Below are 24328 nucleotides of genomic sequence, written 5' to 3'. Positions count from 1 at the left end.
TGCAGTGTTATCTGAGTGTTGTTTCAAAAAATAAATGGGGGGGGTAGGGGGTCACCAACATAATTGTACAGGAAGATTTTTAGCACTCTGGCTCACATTTGATTTAAGTGTTACTGGGTGAAACACTGGGCAGTATTTTTAACTCCTGTTGTGTTTGTGGAAGGCTTAGTCATGGTGATTGTGATGCCCTGATGGCTGTATCTCTGCCTGGAACTTGTGGAACTTGTGTTTGGAGCTGAAACTCAGTGTGTGGACCTATAAATAACCACCCTGTGATTTAGCAGGGTCGCTCCGGCCCTTTTTTAATCAGGAAGTCCTGACAGATGGCTGGGCTATCAGGGGCTGCCGTCCCGAAGTCCTCTAGCTCTGACACTTTCTCAGCTGTCCCCTCGACTCCTCAGCTGCCGTCCCGGATAGTCTGGATAAACTGTGCGCTGGTTCCCTGCTGAGTTTAAAACCTTCTGATAAACCAGCCCAGATCTCAGACAAGCCAAGAATATCTGTGTTTTGGAAAAAGTTTATCAGAGATTAGATTGATGAACTGAAAAAACATGCTTTATTTATGTTGTTTTCTTCCTGTTCACCACATGCTGTAGATGACTGTGCTGAGGGCATACACCGATCAGCCATAACATTAAAACCATTTCCTTGTTTCTACACTCACTGTCCATTTTATCAGCTCCACTTACCATATAGGAGCACTTTGTAGTTCTACAATTACTAACTGTAGTCCATCTGTTTATCTACATACCTTTTTAACCTGCTTTCACCCTGTTCGTCAATGGTCAGGGACCACTAGAGAGCAGGTATCATTTAGGTGGTGGATGTTTCTCAGCACTGCAGTGACACTGACATTGTGGTGGTGTGTTAGTGTGTGTTGTGCTGGTATGAGTGGATCAGACACAGCAGCGCTGCTGGAGTTTTTAAATATTTTGTCCACTCACTGTCCACTCTATTAGACACTCCTACCTAGTTGGTCCACCTTGTAGATGTAAAGTCAGAGACGATCGCTCATCTATTGCTGCTGTTTGAGTCGGTCATCTTCTAGACCTTCATCAGTGATCACAGGACGCTGCCCACGGGGCGCTGTTGGCTGGATATTTTTGGTTGGTGGACTATTCTCAGTCCAGCAGTGACAGTGAGGTGTTTAAAACTCCATCAGCATTGCTGTGTCTGATCCACTCATACCAGCACAACACACACTAACACACCACCACCATGTCAGTGCTGAGAATGATCCACCACCTAAATAATACCTGCTCTGTAAGTGGTCCTGTGGGGGTCCTGACCATTGAAGAACAGCATGAAAGAGGGCTAACAAAGCATGCAGAGAAATGGATGGACTACAGTCAGTAATTGTAGAACTACACACAGTAGTTTGTTACTGTAGTTTGATATTGATATTGATATTGATTTAGCAGTCAAGAAATGAAGAAACATTTTCAAGGAAGAGTGTTTGATCTTATACAATTGCCTCATATACACAAACACCTATTGCTAATGTGTATTAAATCAATGTAATTAATGGAACCAGACCTAAGTGTTCTCTGTACTGGCACCCAAGTGGTGGAACGAACTTCCTCTGTCTGTCCGAACATCTGAGTCTCTTGCTGTTTTTAAAAAACAATTAAAAACCCACATCTTTACTAAACACTTAGGCTGACTTCTACTTACTTACTAACACTCACTAATACTAATTCATTTCTTGCAAAAAAAAAAAAACACTTTGGGTAAAAGGCAGGAATATCCTGGTAAGGGTACCAATCTATTGCAGTGGTTTGGCCATCCCTCCCTTTTCCCCAGACATAACCAGTTATGTCTGTGTAGACACCCAGCTGGCTGATAGCACAGCTGAGATCTGAGTTTGATCTGGGCTAGGGTAATAGACCGGTGCACCACCTCAGCATCTGTGTAACTGTATAAACAAATGTAATCTCTTTAACTTTGTGGCAACAGTTTGAGGAAGGCTCAGTGTTTTATTGTTATTAACAGCAACATATTTGCACCAAAGGACTAATGTTATACATTATACATATACATAAATACACACATTCATATTCTTATTTACAACAACGAAGTTAAAAAAAACATTGTGTTAAACTTTATTTATTTATTAGGATTTGTACACACTTCGGTTACATTCACGATAGAAACGATAGTTACTGGTTACACACGATTCATCAGCTTACAAGTTTTAACATCAAACACAGTCATGGACAAATTTGTATCTCCAATTAACCTCACTTACACGTCTTTAGACTGTGGGAGGAAACCAGAGCTCCCGGAGGAAACCCTTGCAGACACGGGGAGAACATGCAAACTCCACACAGAAAGGACTCGGACTGCTCCACCTGGGAATCAAACCTAGGACCTTCTTGCTGTGAGGCGACAGTGCTACCCACTGAGCCACCATACTGCCCTTGTGTTGAACTTTAAAGTGGATATACGAATTGAAAGTCTTGAGCTTTTTTTAGTGGTGGAAACAAATACAATTTCAGTAAACACTGTTGTGTTGATTATTTTATTGGTTTGAATTGAAACAGAAACCTTTTTACCTCACATTTCCCACCGGACTTCACGCTGTACACATCAGTGTTGAACTCACAAGCTTTTATCTCCGTTTCCTGTTCTCACTTTCACTTATTTTTCTTTGAGTTCATCACGTCATTTCCTCCACTGGGTACTGTCGATAAAATCCTCCAGGGAGAATCATGGCATCCTGAAATGGAAAACCAGTGTCTAGGGCTAACTGTGTGTGTGTCGGATGGAGTGTGTAATAGTCTGTGGCTCTCCTCTGTCAGAATGTTACAACCGGGGGAACTGGATATGACTAGATATGAATAGAAGGAAAAATGGAAAAATTAAAAAGTAGAATAAAAAAAGCTTGGGTGCAGAGCTTGCTTTTACTTATCGACATACACGATCAGGCATAACATTATGACCACCTCCTTGTTTTTACACTCACTGTTCATTTTATCAGCTCTGTAGTTTGTCCATCAGTGTCACTGCAGTGCTGAGAATGATCCAACACCCAAATAATACCTGCTCTGTGGAGGTCCTGTGGGGGTCCTGACCATTGAAGAACAGGGTGAAAGCAGGTTAAAAAGGTATGTAGAAAAACAGATGGACTACAGTCAGTAATTGTACTACAGGGTGGGCCATTTATATGGATACACCTAAATAAAATGGGAATGGTTGGTGATATTAACTTCCTGTTTGTGGCACATTAGTATATGGGAGGGGAAAACTTTTCAAGATGGGTGGTGACCATGGTGGCCATTTTGAAGTCGGCCATTTTGGATCCAACTTTAGTTTTTTCAATGGGAAGAGGGTCATGTGACACATCAAACTTATTGAGAATTTCACAAGAAAAATGGTGTGCTTGGTTTTAACATAACTTTATTCTTTCATGAGTTATTTACAAGCTTCTCTTTGTTTACAGCCATTGACATGTCGCAGAGGTTAACACGTGAGGAGCGGATAGAAATTGTGTTGATGTCTGGTGAACGCAGTACCCGGGTCATTGCAGCAGATTTCAATGCAAGACACCCTACGAGACCACCCATCTCCCATGCTACAGTTAGCAAACTGCTTGCCAAGTTTCGTGAAACTGGTTCAGTGTTGGATTTGCCAAAATGTGGACGCATGAAAACTGTCACTAATGAAGAAACATCAGTGGCTGTCCTAGCTTCATTCAGCAAGAGCCCACAGCGTAGCACTCGCCGCATGTCACTGGAGAGTGGCATCAGTCGAACATCCCTTCGGCGGATATTAGCTACTCACAAATGGCACCCTTACAAACTCCAGCTGCTGCAGCATCTCAACGAGGATGACCCAGATCGGCGCACTGAATTTGCAGAATGGGCAAAACAAAAATTGGAACAGGACCCTCAGTTTACACAGAACATTTTGTTCAGTGATGAGGCAAACTTTTATGTGAATGGTGAAGTTAACAAACAAAACCACCGCTATTGGTCTGACACTAACCCACATTGGATAGATCCCTCCAAGACTGTTGGAACACAAAAATTGATGGTATGGTGTGGTATATGGGGTACAAAGATAGTGGGGCCATTCTTCATCAATGGAAACCTCAAGGCCACTGGATATTTGAAATTGCTACATGATGATGTGTTTCCCTCTTTATGCACTGAAGCTGGCACGTTCCCTGAGTTTTTCCAGCAAGATGGTGCACCACCACTTTATGGGTGTCAGGTCCGAGCATTCCTAGATGAACAGTTTCCTGGAAAGTGGATTGGTCGTCGTGGGCCAGTTGAATGGCCCCCAAGGTCTCCTGATCTGACCCCCTTAGACTTTTATCTTTGGGGTCATCTGAAGGCAATTGTCTATGCTGTGAAGATACGAGATGTGCAGCACCTGAAACTACGGATACTGGAAGCCTGTGCTAGCATTTCTTCTGCGGTGTTGCTATCAGTGTGTGAAGAGTGGGAGAAGAGGGTTGCATTGACAATCCAACACAATGGGCAGCACTTTGAACACATTTTATAAGTGGTCAGAAACTTGTAAATAACTCATGAAAGAATAAAGTTACATTAAAACCCATTGAAAAAACTAAAGTTGGATCCAAAATGGCCGACTTCAAAATGGCCGCCATGGTCACCACCCATCTTGAAAAGTTTTCCCCCTCCCATATACTAATGTGCCACAAATAGGAAGTTAATATCACCAACCATTCCCATTTTATTTAGGTGTATCCATATAAATGGCCCACCCTGTACTACAAAGTGCTTCTATATGGTAAGTTGAGCTGATAAAATGGACAGTGTGTGTAGAAACCAGAAGGTGGTTTTAATGTTATGGCTGATCGGTGTAATATTGAATTGGCCTGTGTTACACCAAGTTTTGGTATATTGTCAATATGTTCTAATTTCTCTACAGTCATATCTGTTAGTCACACAGTGAAATCGTCAGCGCCCTTATGATGTTTGAGTTGGTATCAGAGGGTCATAGGAAACTGGTTGTGTTATCTGAACTCCTCTGGATCAGCAACTTTTGCTTGCCTTTTTCCTTCCATTGTGCTGCGTTCAGAGAATCAGAGTTAAGATTTATTGAGACGCTGTCGTTCCTGCGCCAGTCTGACTGTTAAAAGACATTTTATTGGGTTTTTTTAAGGCAAACAACAGCAACTGTAAATAAAATCAAGAAGTGCCCACTCAGACCTCACAGTCTTTGAATGATGCCTAAATGGACACAGCAGAGGCTCTTGCATCATTTATTCTCACCTAAAGCAATCTGAATAAATAAAGCCAGTCTAAAGAGCAAAAAAGCTCTTTATTTATTGATATATTCATTTAAAATTCAAGAATTCAATCTTAAGCACAGAGCTTTTAGTAGCTGACTGTGGTGTCACTGCTGCAAAACACCATGTGATCAGAAACAAAACTGAGACTCTCCCAATTTAGTGTAGTCAATTTGTCTTCTCCTGCTGGTGGATCCCTGATTGCAGTCGAGGTGGGTATATTGCTGCTCACGCCTCCTCCGACCCGATCTCGGCACCGGTGTGCTAGTGTAGTATCCCGCTGCGCCACCTGGATGGACACCTTTTCTAATCTGTAAACTTCTCAATGACCTCTACTATTGCTCTGTAATAGGTTACCAACTTCAGAGATGTCCATCATTTTCCTGTGAGTAACAGAACGCTAAACCATACAAGCTCACATTACAAAACAAGTGCTTAGCATATAAATCTGCCTTCACTTTTCACGTTTTCAGACAGACTCACTATTGGGTTCCAAACCACTTCTGAAAGAACCAAGAACTGTTCATGAACAGCTTTAGGCTTTTCATGGCTGAGCAGCTGCATACGAGTATGCCAGAATCACCATGCACAAGTCTTGTAACAATGCTGGAGTGGTGTAGTGCACACTGTCTCTGGACTCTTGAGCAGTAGGTACATAATGTTTGTAGGAAGGACATGTCACCATTTAAACACTATGTTTAGTGTCAGTTGTGAAGTGTGGTGAAGAACAAGTGTGGACACACAAGTTGTGTATCTCCTACTTTGTGGCAACAGTTTAGGGAATGGCCTTTCTTGTTTCAGTGTAAAAGAGAAACCAGTTCACTGCAACTTCTGGACGGTGGGAGGGAGGAAATCCAGACATGGATGAAAAAAAAACTCCTCACAGACAGTTAGTGGCTGCAGAGTTCGAACCCAGGTCTTAAAAAGCACAGAGCTGTGCTGCACCCATACGCAATGATGCACCACTATTTCATTATAAAGGTGAGTTTGTTTATGGTAATCATCACTTCTGGGCACTGTATACGAAAGGTGTGTATATTCTATGTGTGTGTGTGTGTGTGTGTGTGTGTGTGGCCCTGCACTTAATTCAAATTCAATTCAAAAAGCTTTATTAGCATGACCGTTACTGTAGTTAAGACTCTACTAGTTAAATTAATGCCAAAGTACTCAATGTTTCTTTGGTGGCTCTGGACTTACTGCATCCCTGACCAGAATGAAGCAGTTAGTACAAAAGGAAAATAATTAAAATCTTCAGCTTCTGCCCCTTTAAAACTTTTAATCTTCACTATTCCAGTTTTATTCCATCCATTGACGTTTAATCCTTCTCTGCTTTGGAAAAAAAGCAGAAGGTCAGTGGACACACAGTGCAGCAGGGAGGGAGGGGACATGAAGGACGGGAGGGGACATGGAGGACCCACAGCCACCAAACTGAGGGGTGTGTCAAATGGCTTTCAGTGCGGCGTGATAAACTCAGTGCAGGCTTCTATTTTTACCCCACTTGGCCCCTTCAGCCTGCTCGGCTGGACTAAAAGCAGCTCTCATTTAAGCAGAAACTGCATGCCGGACCTGAGTGAGTACAACCTGTGGGACATGGGGACAGTGTTGCTTTATTAGAGATCCTCCTCGTCCCAGTGTTTGGGTTTGGACATCTGTGGAGTACTGGGAGGACAGAGACTCGACAGAGTTGTGGAATTTAGCAGCAGCTTCCAGGGAGTTTGAGGAAAATGTCCAACGAAGGTGACCCAGAGGAACAAGCGTCCACCACGACGCTGAGCACAGTGGCCATCCAATCAGGAGACACACAGATTATTGTAGCTGTCCTCAAGGTACCTGCAGTATTTCTGCTCGTTCTGTGTTTCTGTTTAAACATAACTTTGATTTCTGAAATAGTCACATCACTGTTGTTATTTTTTTTTATTATTATGAAAAATGGCAAGGCAATTACTCAGCTTACTCTAACTAGGAGTGATTTAGAGCAGCCAATCTACCTTTTGCATATTTTGGGAAACCAAAGTACCCTGAGAAACACACAGACAGATAGAAAACATTCGAAAAGCCTTACAGACAGTGATGAGGCTAGGTTTAATTCCAGGTCCCCAAGACCCTGATCCTGTCCAGCACCCACACTACCTGCTGCACCAAGAAGATGCCGCCCTGTTTAGAAAGTATTAAAATACATTTATTTATGCACATTGGGCCGGCACGGTGGCTTGGTGGGTAGCACTGTCACCTCACAGCCAATAGGTCCTGGGTTCGATCCCCAGGTGGAGCGGTCCGGGTCCTTTCTGTGTGGAGTTTGCATGTTCTCCCTGTGTCTTGTGTGGATTTCCTCCGGGAGCCCTGGTTTCCTCCCACAGTACAAAGATGACCAAGTTAGGTGAATTGCTGATACATTGCTGATAAATTTACCATGTAACCAGTAATTACCTGTTCTGTCATGAATGTAACCAAAGTGTGTAAAACCATGTTACAAATCATAATAAATAAATAAATAGCTATGAAGTATAAGCTGGTGTGGCATAACGGTAAGCGCTACACTGCTGGTACCAGCAGTGTCTGAGTACTAGGGTTTGAAACCCGGGCTGGGTTAACAAATACAGAAGCCACATGACGTAACATTAGGGGGACACAAATCAGTGCACTCTCAGTGCTGATCCCAAGTCCGGATAAACAGGAGGGTTGTGTCGGGAAGGACATCCAAAGTAAAAACTTTGCCAAATTAAATATGTGGACAAATGATCGGCTTTGGTGATGCCTAACCAGAGCAGCCGGTCAAAATCATCATGAGGTTTTATCAAATAAAATTTGACGTGTAGCTTGACTTTCTAACATGTTTTTATCATTTTATTCAAAGACAGTGACAAAGCAAGGTTTGATTCCAGGTCCCCAAGACCCTGATCCTGTGCAGCACCCACACTACATGCTGCACCAAGATGCCACCCTGTTTAAAAAGCAATAAAAGCTGGAACCAGAGCTGAGATCTCGAATACATCGAATCGAATCTCAGCTCTGCCTGCCGGCTAAGGCTGAGCGGCCACATGAACAACGATTGGCCTGTCGTTCAGATATGGGCGGGACTCTCTCTCTTATGACTGGTGCACAGAGATGAGAAAAGTGTGCTCTCAGGGTGTGTCTCTCCGTACACAATGCTGATTTGCACTGCACTCGTCAAAGTGTAGGTGACAAGATGCATACGGCTGCTGCCCACGTGTCGGAGGGGGTGTGGGTTAGCTTCGTTCTCCTCAATCAGAGCGGGGATCGGCATTGGTGGAGAGGGAAGCATGACGCAATCAGGCAAATGGACGCGCTAAAAAGGGAGAAAAAGGAGATATATAAATATATATATATATATTTATGCACATTGGCCAAAAATACAGTGGACACAGAGTTATCTGTTTAGATTAAATGTAGTGGATGAACCAAGTCATGTTTGTTTTTTAAAGGTTGCTTTGAGTTTGCTCTGGAGTTACAAAGTACATGTAGATAACGAGGAATGGACATCTATCTTTCTCCGAAATCTTTCAACATGCCCGTACATTCACATCAAGGCACATCAGATTCTTATGTCATGTCACAAAAACTTTCTGATGTGGGTCAGTACACAGTTCCATTTTAAGCCACACCAGCCCACATCGATGGAACCACAATCTGTTGTGTAGTGGAAGGCATCTCCACTGGCCCACCTACACAGATACCCGGGTTCCTAAATAATCCTGAGCAATTACAGCTGCGATCGATTAACATCTGTGTTTGTGTTATCCTTTGCACTTTAGACTGTTGTTGAAGTTCCTTGGACTTTATGGACTTCATTATTTACCACAGGAAGTCATTCCTCAACAAGTTCATCAAAACTCTGATATGAAAGAGTGTGAAAAGCTCTTGATCCATCAGCAACTAAAAGCCATCAGCAGTAAACCAGCCTGTGTGCTGCCAGGAACATGAAAAAGTGTCACTCAGCCCGCCGAGCCCTGGTTATTTGTTAGCGGCTGATGATCGATTTAACCTGTGTTTGATTTTTTGTATGAAAAGCTCAGACGGCGGTGTGTAAACGTCTGCCATGCTGTGTTAAAGATTGTGTTTATCAGCTCCTGCTGAGTTGATGACAACAGCTATGAAGTATTGACTGTGCAATCTGTAATACAAAAACATACTCTACACTCAAAGATATTGATCTGCAGCTCGCTTTTGTGCTTTCAGTGCTGTTTGTAGCTGTCAGGTGTTTTACTGATGGAGAAAAAAGTAGATTTGAGTTCTGAGTGCTGGCTTAGTAATGATCTGTTTATGCCTCCATAATAAACTTTTTTAATGCTCTTTAAATATACAGTGCAGATCATTAGAAAGCCATCTGTTTGTATATCTGAAATGCTTGTCCACATTTATATTGCTATTTGAACTACAGCAGCTGCCGGAGGACCCCACATTCCTGCCAGTGTGCTACAAATCCTTTTCTCTTCTTGCTCAGAGATCTGTGTAGAATGATGTTTAAAAGTCAGATGTACTAAAGCCTTACTGGAGCAACAATATATCAGCTTCACAATATGATATGTACTGTTGTGGTCAGTGGTGTAAGCAGGAGTTTTGGGCCCCCTCAACAAATTTCACATATATATTTTACTTTTTACAAAATTATTGTAATATAATAATAACGAACTGGCGAGTGCAGCAAATGGGGGGGCAGTACGGTGGTGGGTTTAGTTCATGTCGTGGATGGCCCCCACCCGCCATGGGCACCAGTGCACCTGCCCAACCTGTCCCCCCCTGCCCCCATGACTGATTACAATGAATCAGTTATTCAAAACATTTGTTCTTGTTGCCTAATGTTCTTTATAAATCTTTATGTGTTTATTCTTAAGTTAAAAGAATGTTAAAAGAATGTACAATTTAATTATATATGCTCTGGAAGTATGTGGCACTCGAGTGGCACAGTGGTAAAATACACTAGCTCACTATTTAAACCCAGGATCTCATCTGTGCTATCAGCCAGTTGTTTTTGTTTGTTAGTTTATTAGGATTTTAACGTCATGTTTTACACTTTGGTTACATTCATGACAGGAAACACTAGTTACTCATTACACAAGGTTCATCAGTTCACAAGTTTTAATGTCAAACACAGACGTGGACAATTTTGTACCCCCAGTTCACCTCTCTTGCATGTTTTTGGACTGTGGGAGGAAACCGGAGCTCCCGAAGGAAACCCACGTAGACACGGGGAGAACATGCAAACTCCACACAGAAAGGACCCAGACCACCCCACCTAGGGGATCGAACTTAGGGCCTTCTTGCTGTGAGGCGACAGTCCTACCCACTGAGCCACCGTGCCGCCCAGCCGGTTGTGTCTCTACACAGACATGATTGGCTGTGTTTGAGAAAGAGAGGCCGGGGTGGTTGAACAACCTAGCCACTGAAAGGTCCCAGTGTTGGTCCAAGCCCCGATAGAAACAAGCAGGGTTGCATAATTTACATAAAACATGTTATTGTAATAAAAGGGATGCAAGCTATTTTGAAGACAATAGGATTCCTCTGAACCACAGTGAGAGGCATTATTACATATATAAACAGTGGTAAATCTACCCAGAAGTAGCCACCTGCTGCATTTTTTCCAATGGCTCTGTGGCAGCCCATCTAAACAACTAACATATGCAGATCTCTGTAGATGGATCTAAATTCCACTCTTTATCAGAAAATTCTGGAGGAGAATGTAAGATCATCTGTCCATGAGCTCAAGCTGTAATGTAATTGGGCTATGCAGCAGTACACTGAATCAAATCTAAATGCCTAAAAAGGAATAAAAAGGTTTACAGTGGCTCAGCCAATGTTTTGACTTGAACCCAGTAGAGACGCTGTGGCAGAACCTAAAATATGAGTTCATGTTTAAAACAAACAGCTGTTCTTCAAATAAAAACGAGGCTAAAACATTTACAGTAATGATCAAATTCAGTGTTTATTTGCAGTCATTGCTACTAAAAGTGGGTGATCTCAGGGGTGATATGGGCATATCAAGGCCTATGGGATGTCCAACAAACTCATGGTCAGGTGTCCATATGCTTTTGGCTATATAGTGTATGTGCATGAGCTGTGGACATGTTTGTTTAAAACACCCCACAACAACAAGTGCGTATGCCCTACAGATTCAAAACCTCAATTTTGAAATTTCACATGTTGAGTTGACATGTTGAATGTGACAGTGAAGAATGAGCCGTCCATGCTGGCCTGGTTTCTGTTCGTACAGAGAGCACATGGTTTTAGGAAGTGCTCAGGCAGGTGTAGTGTTTCATCTCTATGTAAACACAACTTTGGTGTGTCGTCTCTGTGTCTGACCGTGTGTCTGTGTTTCACTGAAGTGTGGAAAGCTGCTGCAGCTGCATCTGACTGAAGCCCAACCAGATCTGCTGGAGATCGGGAACAATCAGGAGGAATCCAAGAAGCTCCTGGAGGAACATGATCAGCTCCTGATCAAACTAAAGGTGTAGTGTTAACATTATAACACAAAAAGATCCTGATTACAACATGTACACTTCACAGGTCACCCTGACTTTCAAACACACAGCTACACTACTACCATCTAAACTGTATTAGACCACAAGGGAATACTGTAAGAAAAATGTAATTCATCCAACTGTTTTGGTTTTGTGAGCTACAAGGCTAAGCTAACAAGTAATGTATGTCTGTCTCACCCAAAAACCTTTCTGTAAATGTTGGTGTGTGGCTTTCAAATTGATCGAACTGCACAAAGAAATGGTTTCAACTTTAATGATGTTGGTAAATAAACAATAATTCCTAATTTGGTGCCTGAAACTCATTCCAAAAAATTAAAGACAGGGCAAAAAGTTGAGGTGATGTATAAATGTTATATACTGGATATACTGGAATAGAGTTCAAGTTAATTTTTGACATTTCATTTACAGCCAAATGTTACCAAACCTAAAAAGTATAATGTGAATGTACACTGATCAGCCATAACATTAAAACCACCTCCTTGTTTCTACACTCACTGTCCATTTTATCAGCTCAACTTACCATATAGAAGCACTTTGTAGTTCTACAATTACTGACTGTAGTCCAGATCTTCAATGGTCAGGACCCCCACAGGACCACTACAGAGCAGGTATTATTGCGGTGACACTGACATTGTGGTGGTGTGTTAGTGTGTGTTGTGCTGGTATGAGTAGATTTTTTAAATACCATGTCCACTCACTGTCCACTCTATTAAACACTCCTATCTAGTTGGTCCACCTTGTAGATGTAAAGTCAGAGACGATCACTCATCTATTGCTGCTGTTTGTGTTGATCATCTTCTAGACCTTCATCAGTGGTCACAGGACGCTGCCCATGGGGCGCTGTTGGCTGGATATTTTTGGTTGGTGGACTATTCTCAGTCCAGCAGGGACAGTGACGTGTTTAAAAACTCCATCAGCGCTGCTGTGTCTGATCCACTCATATCAGCACAACACACACTAACACACCACCACCATGTCAGTGTCGCTGCAGTGCTGAGAATGATCCACCACCTAAATAATACCTGCTCTGTGGTGGTCCTGTTGGGGTCCTGACCATTGAAGAATAGCATGAAAGGGGGCTAACAAAGCATGCAAAGAAACAGATGAACTACAGTCAGTAATTGTAGAACTACAAAGTGCTTCAATATGGTAAGTGGAGCTGATAAAATGGACAGTGAGTGTAGAAAGAAGGAGGTGGTTTTAATGTTAAGGCTGATCAGTATATGTGCACCGAAATGTCCTATATTTTCCACACTGGACACCTGATACAGTGATGAAATAGTGATTTAAGGAGGAGGGTATATATTTGTGTCATTTTTCTTACTATTTACAAATTACATTTTAATAAAATGAGAGAAATTTAGTAGGGGTTTTGTACCCCTGAGAAACAGCATCTGAATGAGCACAGGTCCAGACCGGCTTCCTTGTTGTGTCTACAAACTCTGTTTTATTTCCAGAGCTGGTATGATCTCATGTCTACAAAGGTCCTGCATTCCTCAGACATGAGAGTCTTTAGTGTTCTGGAGTGAAGATGTATGTGTTTGTGTCTAAGTTTTTGTTTTTGTATTTATGTATTTGTTTTATTTCATTTTCTGCATTTATCAGACGCTTTTATCCAAAGCGACTTACAGTACAGTAACAGTATACTCTCTAAACAATTGAGTGTTAAGGGCCTTGTTCAAGGGCCCAACAGTAAAAACCTGGCAGTGGTGGGGCTTGAACCAGCAACCTTTATATTACTAGTCCAGTACCTTAACCACTAGGCTACAACTGCCCTATTTATGTATTTGTCTTTGTGTTTATGTATTTAGGCACCGTCCCATGATCATGACTAATGTACAAATCAATCGGCTAGTTCACGTAACCTTAAAAGTGGATGTACTTACTTGCCACTGCTAGTTTATTTAGGGCCTTATTGACAGGAACAAGTATCTTAAAATATAAGGGGCCCAACAGTGGACGCATAGCAGAGGCTGGATTTGAACTGACAATCTTTTGATTGATAGCCCAAAACTCTACCCACTAGGATACCACTGTCCCATTTAGGGATTCATTACATTAAGCTAAGACTAGGGCAGTACACAGACGTCTTTAACTGAAAATTAAAACCATCAGTGTCTGGCAGTAGGTCTTTGTGATTACTGAATGATTGTTGTGAATGTGTGTTAAATAGAAAAATGAGGGACGTGTGCAGGCGCTGCTGGAGGAGGCGGATAAGACGGCGGAGGGAAAGAAAGGAGAGGAGAAAGTGTATGAAGACATGGCTTTGTCTCTTAGTGAGGCCTGGAAAACTCTAGTTAATCATCTCGAGAAACGTCGGTCACTCCTGCAACTGGCTTCCCATTTCTACGATCACGCTCTAGAGGTAGGAGGTTTTACCTGGTGTAACATTAATAAAAATGAATATAATAATATGGGGTCTGCCATTGTAGGCATCCATGGAGATGAGAGGGTTAGGAGCCGTGCTCAAGGGCTCAGCAATGGCTATGTGGCAGAGCTGGGATTCAAACACACAACCTTTCAGTTGGTAGCCCAAAGCTTTACACCTCTGAGCTACCACTGTCCCAGTGGAGCAAATTTATGCTCAATGAGGTGCACAGATTCTTGGTTAAAGGAACCCATACTGCCTTAATGTTGTATTATTGCAGTGGCTTCATGTGTTTTTAGCATGTGATATGAAAGGTGTGCTGCTGAGTGATAGCTGGTGTATATCAGAACATATAGTGTTGTGACTAAAATTTTCAAACTAACAGCTGTTTCCTCTGCTTTTTAATGGATATGACCTAAGCAGGAAGTGTGTGTTTGATAAAACGTTGAAATTCTCAGTGATCTGAAATAATTGTAGATTAATAGATGAAAAAACAGAGCAAACACGTGGCAATTTGTAGTAGTAACAAAATATTATTGTGTTTTGGTTTCATTTCTGTATGACTGGAGTGGGCACATCTGGTTTAGCTCTGAGAGAACATTTCCACAACCTTTTTATTACTGTAGTGAAGTCAAACTGTCAAACTGTAAAAGCATTGGTTACGTATTAGCTTAGCACTGATCCTTGACAGGGTTTATGAATTATCTGGTTTATTAATAAGTAAGTAGGGGCAGTATTGGTGCAGTGTCAACACAGTTGAGAGTCATAATTTAAACTTAGTAAAATATGAGAACAAAGAACTGGAAATAATACATAAAAATTACAAGTATAAATGAACTGGTGAAGAGTTTGGGCAGCCTTTCATTAATCATGTTTTTATTGTGTGACTGCAGTTTGCTATAAAGATTGATGAAGCGGATGAGCTGCGGTGTGGTGAGCAGCTGAATGGTTCAGTCAGTTTAACTGAGCTTCAGCAGAAATACAGCATCATAAAGAAAGGTAAGAGATCTATTTCTCTGTTTTATCTACCTTTTAAACAGCCTACCTACCCATCAGACCTTTTAATGACCTACCTACTTATCCATCCATCCATCCACCCATCCATCCATCCATCCATCCAATAACTCAGTAAGGCCCTTTTAAGCAACAACAACTACTATTTATCTACCAATCAACCAATTCCATCCATCCATCCTATTCATCCATCCATCCATCTATCCCATCCATCAATTCATCCATCTATCCTATTCATTCATCCATCCATCCATCTATCCTATCCATCCATCTATTCTATCCATCCATTCATTTATCTATCCCATCCATCCATTCATCCATCCATCCATTATTCTATCCATCCACCCAACCCTCCAATGACTCAGTATGGTACTTTTAAGCAACAACAACAAAAATACCTACTGCAGCTTTACATTACATATTTTTAAGTAAACATTATTTACTAAACTGATAATTAAAACCATTAATGAACCTGAATGCATTCATTACAATTCCAGATTTTAGATTTAGTTTTCAGATACAGGGTCACAATTAATCAGATCCACCCCAATCCTGACCAGGATACAGTGGTGGTAAAACAGACAATGAATGAATACATAAATGAACATAGGGATTGAGAAATGTATTTACATTTTGTACGTAGGGCTGCTGATGAAGTCCTTGCTGGCACTAAACAAAAGTTACGAGTTGCTGGAGTTCCTGAAGAGTTTTGAGGCTGAGGAGGCGCTGAGGTATGGAAGTGGAACTCGCTGTGCTCGTGACAGTTGCAGGAAGGTGGAGGGACTGATGGAGCTCCTGCAGGACAGACGCCGGGAGATTGACCAGTTTGTGACCCGACAGATCTGTAATGTGGAGGTGGTTAACAGAATCTCTGAATGGGAGAGACAGGAGCAGATGGTATGTGGTTTTGGAACTAAACACAAGATTTTCACCAACTGGCCCTTATTTATTAAAGGGGTAAACACGGTTCCAAATGTCATCAATTCAGTATCCTGTAGTTTATCGATTTAATGTCATTTTACTTTGTCATGGCCTCGTACTTCCTCTCTAGTGATTATAATTACCTGATATATTATACAACTGATGATTTGTTTGAGTTAATCCTTAAAAAAAAACATGGAATAGTGGTGTGAATCAGTGTGTCTTTTGATGCTGTGTGACTGTTTATTGAGATGCAGAACAGTTTCTTCCTCATCTGACTGTTTAGATCTCTCCTTGTTTTAGCACCTTTGATAAATTTGGGCCATTTATTTCTTCAGCTCCATTTTTAATCTTATTAAACTTGAATTTTTCCATTTTGTTGTAATTTGCTCTGTGTTTACTTGCAGGTAACACATTGGTTTAAAGAAAACGCTGAATCATTTTTGGAAAACAATCAGCTAGGTTCATCTCTGTCAGAAAGTGAAGACTTACTGCGGCAGCATAAAGAGTTTGAGCTCAGAGCCAAGGTGAGACTTTTACAGTGAGTACATACGAGTAACATGGTGCGGGTTCATATGGAGATATGTATCGTGCATTTAGAGTCACACTGTTTCTGTGTGGACGCTTTTGATCAGCCAACAGAGGCCATAATTGCATCAGTTATGAGGAATTCCTCTGACCCTCTAACGAGCCAATCACTGTGCTCTGTGTAAGCACCCGACTGGCTGGGTAGCAGAACTGAGATTCGAACCCCCATGTTTGAGATGTCGGCACTGTGGCACCACCAGCCTGCAGAATTAACAATTTCTTAATGATGATATTTGACCTGCCTAACAAGTCCTAATGAAACAATTAAGGCCTGTTAAGTTTATTAGGTTCTATGACTGAAGAGGTATCCAAACAGAGTTTACAGCTTGGGCTGAGGTACAGTGTGTTGATGCTATGAGTAGAATCCAGTATGTTTGGGCAAAGAAATCATCAAACTAGGCTGTACTCTATACTCTGCTATAATCTGTAAAAAGACAATTAATGCTGATTATCTCAAACAACAGATCTGTTTTGTATAATTATCAATTAAGAGAGCTGAGAAAGCATGATAGAGTGCTGAGAGTATTTACAGAGTATTCCAGTAGAGCACAACCTGTTGGCTAAAACGTGCAGCCTTCTTTAATGAATCAACAGTTAAAATACAGTGACACCTCTAAACACAAATAACATGATTAAAATTTAAATTGTTGCTTTTAAACCAATGTAATATTACATTTCAAAAGAAATCTACACATTCTCATATACACTATACTGCTAAGGTGATCTAAAATTTAATATACTGTAAAATAGGATTTTCTGTTTAAAATGCTTTGTTCAGAACTGGGGACTTTTGGTTGAGCGGCTTCTCCAGCAGGCGTCAGAGCTTCAGGCCTTGAGTGAAAAGACTAAGCCTCAGATCATCGTGGAGAAAAGTCAGAACCTGCACACCATGCATGAACAGTTCATGGACCTGATGTTGTGTCGGCAGGGACAGCTGCATGAGAGCAATGCCTTCTTCAGCAGTGCTAATAAAGTACGTGATAAAGTGAAATATATAAGCAGTACTGGGCTATTGATCATAAGTTTGATGGTTCAAGCTCTATGATGTGCCCTTAAGCAATCAACTCTACATCCATCTATTCATTTTATCATCTATTCATTCAGATTGGCATTTTTTTCTGTACGTTGTTCAGAAGTATCCAGATCATAGGCACTGCTACACTGCTTTGTTCTTCTAACAGCTACAGAAAATATTTGAAGTCCCTTTTGTTATATTTAGGCATTTGAAGCCCTGGCAGCCATTGAAAGCACTATAAAGCTTTTGAAGACAAAGACTGTGCATTTGCCTGATCTGGCTAAGAAGCATGAGGAGCTCCATCACAGTATTAAAGATGCAGCTGCTGATGCTCTTCAGCGTGGGCAGCTCATACTGCAGAAGCTCAACCCACACAGGTGAGATGTTCAAGAGCTGGTACTCATTCGTAGGGGCATGTGGACACTTGTTTAAAAGGCTAGCTGACGTCTCTAACAAGATCAGGGGATATTCTTTCCAAAAGTTGTCTGTGACCAGTGCTGAAAACAAGTGTAGCTACATCCACACTACATCCATGTGTTTTTTGAGGAAAGCCTATGTCACAAAAAAGCATTCAATACAGTTCTCACTGAGGTGTTGCAGTCTACCAGTGTGGAAAACAGCACATGGCTTAGATCCACTGCGAATGCATTCTTAAGAAACTTTGTCTTACAAAGTGTGATATCTCATATTTATCTTACATTCTATATTGTGATTTTCTGTCATGTGAGCTTACAATGGTTATCAAAGTGGTTAATCAAAATGGTTATTTTGGTGTAAGAAAAGCACATTACATTATAATAGTTCTTAAAGGTTGTTGGTATCCTTTGACCAGTGTCCAAGTCGCAGGGGTGCAGAGGATGCTGGGATACATTAGAGAGCGGGTTAAAGGGCTGAGCCAGCAGTGTCAAGCCTATAAGGATCTGACTGGGAAGAAACAGCAGCTGCTGAACTATCTTGATGACCTGGAGGAAAAGGTACAGGACACAGATTACACCCTGTTATATCAGTGAACCTCTCCTGAAATGCCTGGGTTCCAGCATGGTTAAAAGAAATAATAAAAAATAATAATAATTACTTTTTAATTTGCTAAAACATTAAATATCTTGTCTTATTACTGATAGCGTTTCACATACTGTCCTAACTTCTCTGCAACTGAGGTTTGTCGATTACATAAGGTGAATGTCACAACAATACACCTTTAATCACATTCGCTGGCCATTTCTTTCCATCTGTTTTCAGATTTCTGACTGGATTAAGAGCTGTAATGGTGTTTTATCCAGCAATAAACATCCTGGCACCTCTCTATCTGAGGCTGAAGAGGTCCTCAACAAACATCTAGAGCTGTCTACACAAACACAGGTGAGCATAAATATATATCTATTACAAAATGACATTCCTTTCTAATGCTTAAGTGCTTTTTATTTTTATTTATTATTGCTGATCTTAAAGCCACTGCATATCCAGGGTATTAATCAGTGTATCTTGTTATAATTCAGTAAGATTTGGATCAAATGGTGATCTGAAATTGTGAATGGTGGTTTAATTGGGCTTCATTATTCCTTTCATTTGTTTTGCTGCTTGGACCATGAGTTTTATTTAGAAGTATTCAGAAGCTTTATTTAGTACTTTGTAGGCACCTGGAAGTCTTCCTAGATATGTCTTTACAAGTGATGTATACCTGGATTTAGGCAGTTTATCCCATCCCAGTCTGGTCTTTGGCTGGGCCTTTCAAAGACATTCAGAGTGTACTTGATGGCACCTAATGATAATAATAATTATAAACAATGTGTCCACATCATTTTGCCATATATCGTACATGCAGAATAGTAGCTGATGGTTTTATATTTCTGCAGCATGTTGTGAAGGAGTCAGAAGCTGCTGAAGGACTAATTAAAGAACTGAGAAACCTGGAGTCTTCAGAAGCAGTGGAGATCTCCAACAGGTCCTCAGTACTGAGGGAGCAGATGAAAGCTCTGCAGAGGAACATCTCAGCACGCCTGGAGAGCATCAGGGGCTATGTTACCTTCCTGAACTCCGCTGAGGAGGTAAACTAGTTTTTATATTAAACATTTCTATATTTTAATTCTTTCATTCAGTATTTCTGCTTCACTACAGAAGTCTGTTTTATAGTTTGTGCAGAAAATAGGTTGTGTTTGAAAATAGTATGTTCTTAAATTAAAATACATTTTTAAATAAATAGAAATAAAGCACTTAATGATAGCATGTGGTAAATGATAAGAAACTCGGTCCTTAAAGGGTTTGGGAGAAATTATTCTCATAAATTATTCATTTCCTCTCCTAAAAATATTATAATCCTTAACAAACATTCATAGAAGAGCATTTGTGCTAACTGTAGAGTTATAAACTCTCAGAATGTCAGTATAATAAAATTGTTTGTTTTTTTAAGCTGTGTTGTTATTATATTTCCGCTGACATGTCTACACCCTGTCACAGGTAGAAGATCAGGTGAAGACACTGCTGGATTGCTATAAGAAAAAGCCAGAAACAGAAGAGGTGAATGAGGACCCGGGTGCTGAGGTGAAGGATTACATGGATGTAAACTGGCAGTCATTCCTGCAGAAGTTCCTCTCCATGCAGGACCATGGGAACAACTTTATTAACTCCTCAAACATGGTCAGTAATACCAAATACATTCTACGTACAATATTTTATCTGTTGTTGTATTACACATAGAAAACAACCCCATTTTTAGTCATTTTTATTAATTGTGTATAAACCACATTTACCTGTAATTATATCACTTGTTTTTGTGTAAAGTAGGAAAATGTTTGTTTTATTATACTAAAGAGTGAAAAACAGATCCATATACATCCTTTTTAAGAGGGACTTCGGTGGTACAGCAGTCTAAGATGCTTAACTAGCACTGTGGGAAGTTTGATCTGTCAAATTTGCCGTATGTAATACAGCTGTCTGTAAGAAGTCACTGCTGGTTGGTGTCTGCGACTTGTCTAATATGTCTTATAGAGGGTGGTTGCTAGTCTGTGGCTCTCTTTGGCCATCATAAGGCTGGTACAAGCAGCAATGAAATTGTAATGGAAATTGGAAATGACTAGATTAGAGGGAAAAGGGAAGAAAAGCAAAGAGAAATATGTAATTATTGAAAAGTTTATGGATTTTAACATCATGTTAACTTTGGTTACATTTATGACGGGAACGGTAGTTACTCTTTACACAAGGTTCATCAGTTCACAAGATTATATCGAACACAGTCATGGACAATTTAGTGTCTCCAGTTTACCTTGCTTGCATGTCTTTGGACTGTGGGAGGAAACCGGAGCACACAGAGGACACCCATGCGGACACAGGGAGAACATGAAAACTCTACACAGAAAGGACCCGGACCGCCCCACCTGAGGATCGAACCCAAGACCTTTTTGCTGGGAGGCGACAGTGCTACCCACTGAGCCACCGTGCCACCCAGAAAGAGAATAAAACAGTAATAGCACAGAACTGAGAACTGATTGTTACAATAGAACAGGCAAGACTGTGAAAGAGTGTGATATGTACTCACACTTCCACCGTTAGTAAATGGTCAGTTTGAAAGGAACCATCAGATCAATCATCAGTGTCTCCTTGCCCCCTCTGCTGGTCATAACTGACATGGCAGCTGAAGCATGGTCCAACAAATATTGGTACATTATGATTTAATACACACATACCTCACAAATCTGATCACTATCTCACTATCTGCTGTTGCAGGTAAGCAATACTCTGAGTCTGAACGTGAAAGGAGCAGTAACAGTGGTGGAAACGAGCATGGAGAACCTGAACAAGATGAAAGCTGAACTCTCTGATCTGTGGATGTCATGGCAGCTTCATTACACTCAGATAAAGTCTGTGAAGAAGCAGTGGAAAAAATTCAAGGATCAGCTTAAAAAGGTAACGTGATATAAAACATCAGACCGGACTGAGCTAACGTAAACCATGATGACAGGTTGACATGTTTTATTAGATGTTAAACATGTGATCTTCCTGCAGGTCGTACAGGATTTAAAATCTCTTGAGGGAGTTCTTGTTCCCGTGTCCAAAGTTGATCTGGGAAATGATTTTCAAACTGTTTCTAAGCTGCAGGACAATTTCAGTTCCATCAAGCCACAGTTTATGGTATTTTTTTTTATTCATGCTCACACATTAAATATTCACTGATCAGCCATAACATTAAAACCACCTCCTTGTTTCTACACTCACTGTCCATTTTATCAGCTCCACTTACCATAAACAGCATGTCAGTGACATTTTCCATTATATGTGTTTGTCTTGTTCTGTCCCAGCAACTGAATGCAGAGGTGGAGTTCCTGGTTAAGTCATCAGAGTTGCTAGCACTGAAAGGAATACCGACCAAGGAGAAAAACGAGAGAGTCAGTGAGCTCCTTCAGGTGCACCAACGAGTGAGGGATAAAATCCGAGAGTACGAAACACTGCTCAGCATGGCCGTCAAATTCCATCAGATTTATCAAGAGGTAACATCACATGCATTGATCTTCTATTCTCTGTTAGGTTTGGCTAACGGCCGTGCTGAGGAGAATATTCAAACCACAGTTTCAAAAGAATATATGTAAAGTATGTAAAATGCTACATGCTGTAAAATTCATACTCTCGTTGCTTTGAGACAATGTCTAACTGAAAACAAAATGGATTGATCTGTAAGTTCTCTTTAACCTGTATAGTAATTAAAACCAGCACAACATCACAATTTTTAATGTTACCCCATCCGTAGCAGACATTATTGTCCAAAGCGACTTACAGTACCATCACAGTATATTGTCTAAGCAATTAAGGGGTTAAGGGCCTTGCTCAAGGGCCCAACAGTGGCAACCTGGCAGTGAGGGTAGTGAGGGTACAATTGAGGGTTAAGGGCTTTGCTCAAGGGCCCAACAGTTACTAGTCCAGTACCTTAACCGCTAAGCTACAACTGTTCATTCATTCATTTTCTGTTTTACCACCTTTAACCTAGTCAGTGTCCTGGTGGGTCAGATTAATTGGGCGAAAGGCAGGAAACCATCACCATCACAGGACACACACACACTCACACTTAGGGCAATTTTTGTAGCTCCAATTGGCCTGACTTCATGTCTATGGTTTTGTGTTAGGAAACAAGTGCATTGGGTAGCACTGTCACCGCACAGCAAGAAGGACCTGGGTTTGATTCCCCACCTGGGCAGACGGGGTCCTTTCTGTGTGGCGTTTGCATGTTCTCCCTGTGTGTGCTTGGGTTTCCTACAGGTGTTCCAGTTTCCTCCCATCAGTCAATCCACAGAACACCTTTGGGATTAATTAAAACATAAAGCCAGGTCTTCTAATTAGTCATCTGTTTAATCTCAAAAATGCTCTTTTATATACATGGGCATAAATTTCACAGACACACTTCAAAATCTAAAGAATGGAGGTGTATATTAATGCCTTCGATTTTGGAATGGTATGTCCAACAAGCTCATGTTTAGGCCATTTGGTGTTTAACCTTCCATATGTGCAAGTCCTTCAGAATTCCTAAACCAGTTACATCAACAGCTGCTCTAATCCTTTAACCTGATTGTTCTGATCCTCAGCTGGACGGCCTGATGAAAGCCGAGACAGTGAAAGGATCCAGCAATCCAACTCAGGCCAGAATCCAGCTCAGCCAGCACCAGGAGAGACAGAACCACTTCCAACATCTATACAAACTGGCCGTCTCACTGGCAACAGACATCACTGGTACCATCCAACGAACGGTGAGATGTAGACATGAAATCGTACTACGGGCAGCATATTGGCACAGCTTGTAGGCTGTTAGTAGCACAGTTTTACTGTCTGTGAGGAGTTATTTCCTCCTGATGTGCGTGTGGGGTACTTCTCTGGGTACTTTGGTTTCCTTTTACTCTCCTAAAATAAATGGCTCTGTAAGTGATTGGAATCTTCTCCAGGTTGAGCATTAACATTTTCTTTTTACCTTCAGCCAATGCTGGCATTCTTAGTACAGGAGAAGATGGAGCGTCTGCAGCAAGGTAGTGCCAGCTGGGCCACACAGGCCAGTCGATGTGAGGAGCACCTAATGAGTAACGTCCACTACTGTGTGTTTAAGGAGGAGATCAGTGAGGTGAGGAGATCCGTCTTCCTTTTCTGATATTCATATTAATCTGTCTTGGGCCCCCCTTCTATTTGTTCAATTCATATGCAACAACAGCTAACAGATAATATATAATATACACACTGATCAGCCTTAACATTAAAACCACCTCCTTGTTTCTACACTTATTGTCCATTTTATCAGCTCCACTTACCATATAGATGCACTTTGTAGTTCTACAATTACTGACTGTAGTCCATCTGTTTCTCTGCATGCTTTGTTAGCCCCCTTTCATGCTGTTCTTCAATTGTCAGGACTCTCCTAGGACCACCACAGAGCAGGTATTATTTAGGTGGTGGATCATTCTCAGCACTGCAGTGACACTGACATGGTGGTGGTGTGTTAGTGTGTGTTGTGCTGGTATGAGTGGATCAGACACATCAGTACTGCTGGAGTTTTTAAATACCGTGTCCACTCACTGTCCACTCTATTAGACACTCCTACCTAGTTGGTCCACCTTGTAGATGTAAAGTCAGAGACGATCACTCATCTATTGCTGCTGTTTGAGTTGGTCATCTTCTAGACCTTTACTGGATGCTGC

At 41.2% G+C, this 24328-nt stretch overlaps 1 protein-coding gene across 1 annotated transcript in view; it reads left to right on the top strand.

Annotated features, from left to right (window-relative positions):
• Positions 1 to 6908: 6908 nt before the first annotated feature.
• ccdc141 (coiled-coil domain containing 141) overlaps positions 6909 to 24328 on the top strand; it is a 32120-nt gene continuing 14700 nt past the window's right edge. The window contains exons 1-17 of the mRNA XM_063006451.1: positions 6909 to 7086; positions 11602 to 11724; positions 13931 to 14122; positions 15019 to 15124; positions 15783 to 16036; positions 16468 to 16587; positions 17427 to 17621; positions 17868 to 18040; positions 18496 to 18637; positions 18903 to 19022; positions 19517 to 19708; positions 20118 to 20297; positions 21384 to 21563; positions 21663 to 21788; positions 21956 to 22144; positions 23231 to 23392; positions 23617 to 23757. Of these exons, the coding sequence (XP_062862521.1) occupies positions 6985 to 7086; positions 11602 to 11724; positions 13931 to 14122; positions 15019 to 15124; positions 15783 to 16036; positions 16468 to 16587; positions 17427 to 17621; positions 17868 to 18040; positions 18496 to 18637; positions 18903 to 19022; positions 19517 to 19708; positions 20118 to 20297; positions 21384 to 21563; positions 21663 to 21788; positions 21956 to 22144; positions 23231 to 23392; positions 23617 to 23757 (2697 nt within the window). The 5' untranslated portion in view covers positions 6909 to 6984. The remainder of the gene's footprint in view (positions 7087 to 11601; positions 11725 to 13930; positions 14123 to 15018; positions 15125 to 15782; positions 16037 to 16467; positions 16588 to 17426; positions 17622 to 17867; positions 18041 to 18495; positions 18638 to 18902; positions 19023 to 19516; positions 19709 to 20117; positions 20298 to 21383; positions 21564 to 21662; positions 21789 to 21955; positions 22145 to 23230; positions 23393 to 23616; positions 23758 to 24328) is intronic.

The sequence above is a fragment of the Trichomycterus rosablanca genome, chromosome 12, assembly GCF_030014385.1.
Source record: "Trichomycterus rosablanca isolate fTriRos1 chromosome 12, fTriRos1.hap1, whole genome shotgun sequence".
Lineage (NCBI taxonomy): Eukaryota > Metazoa > Chordata > Actinopteri > Siluriformes > Trichomycteridae > Trichomycterus > Trichomycterus rosablanca.
The sequence above is the reverse complement of the archived record's forward strand: the minus strand, read 5'-3'. Positions and strand labels throughout refer to the sequence as shown.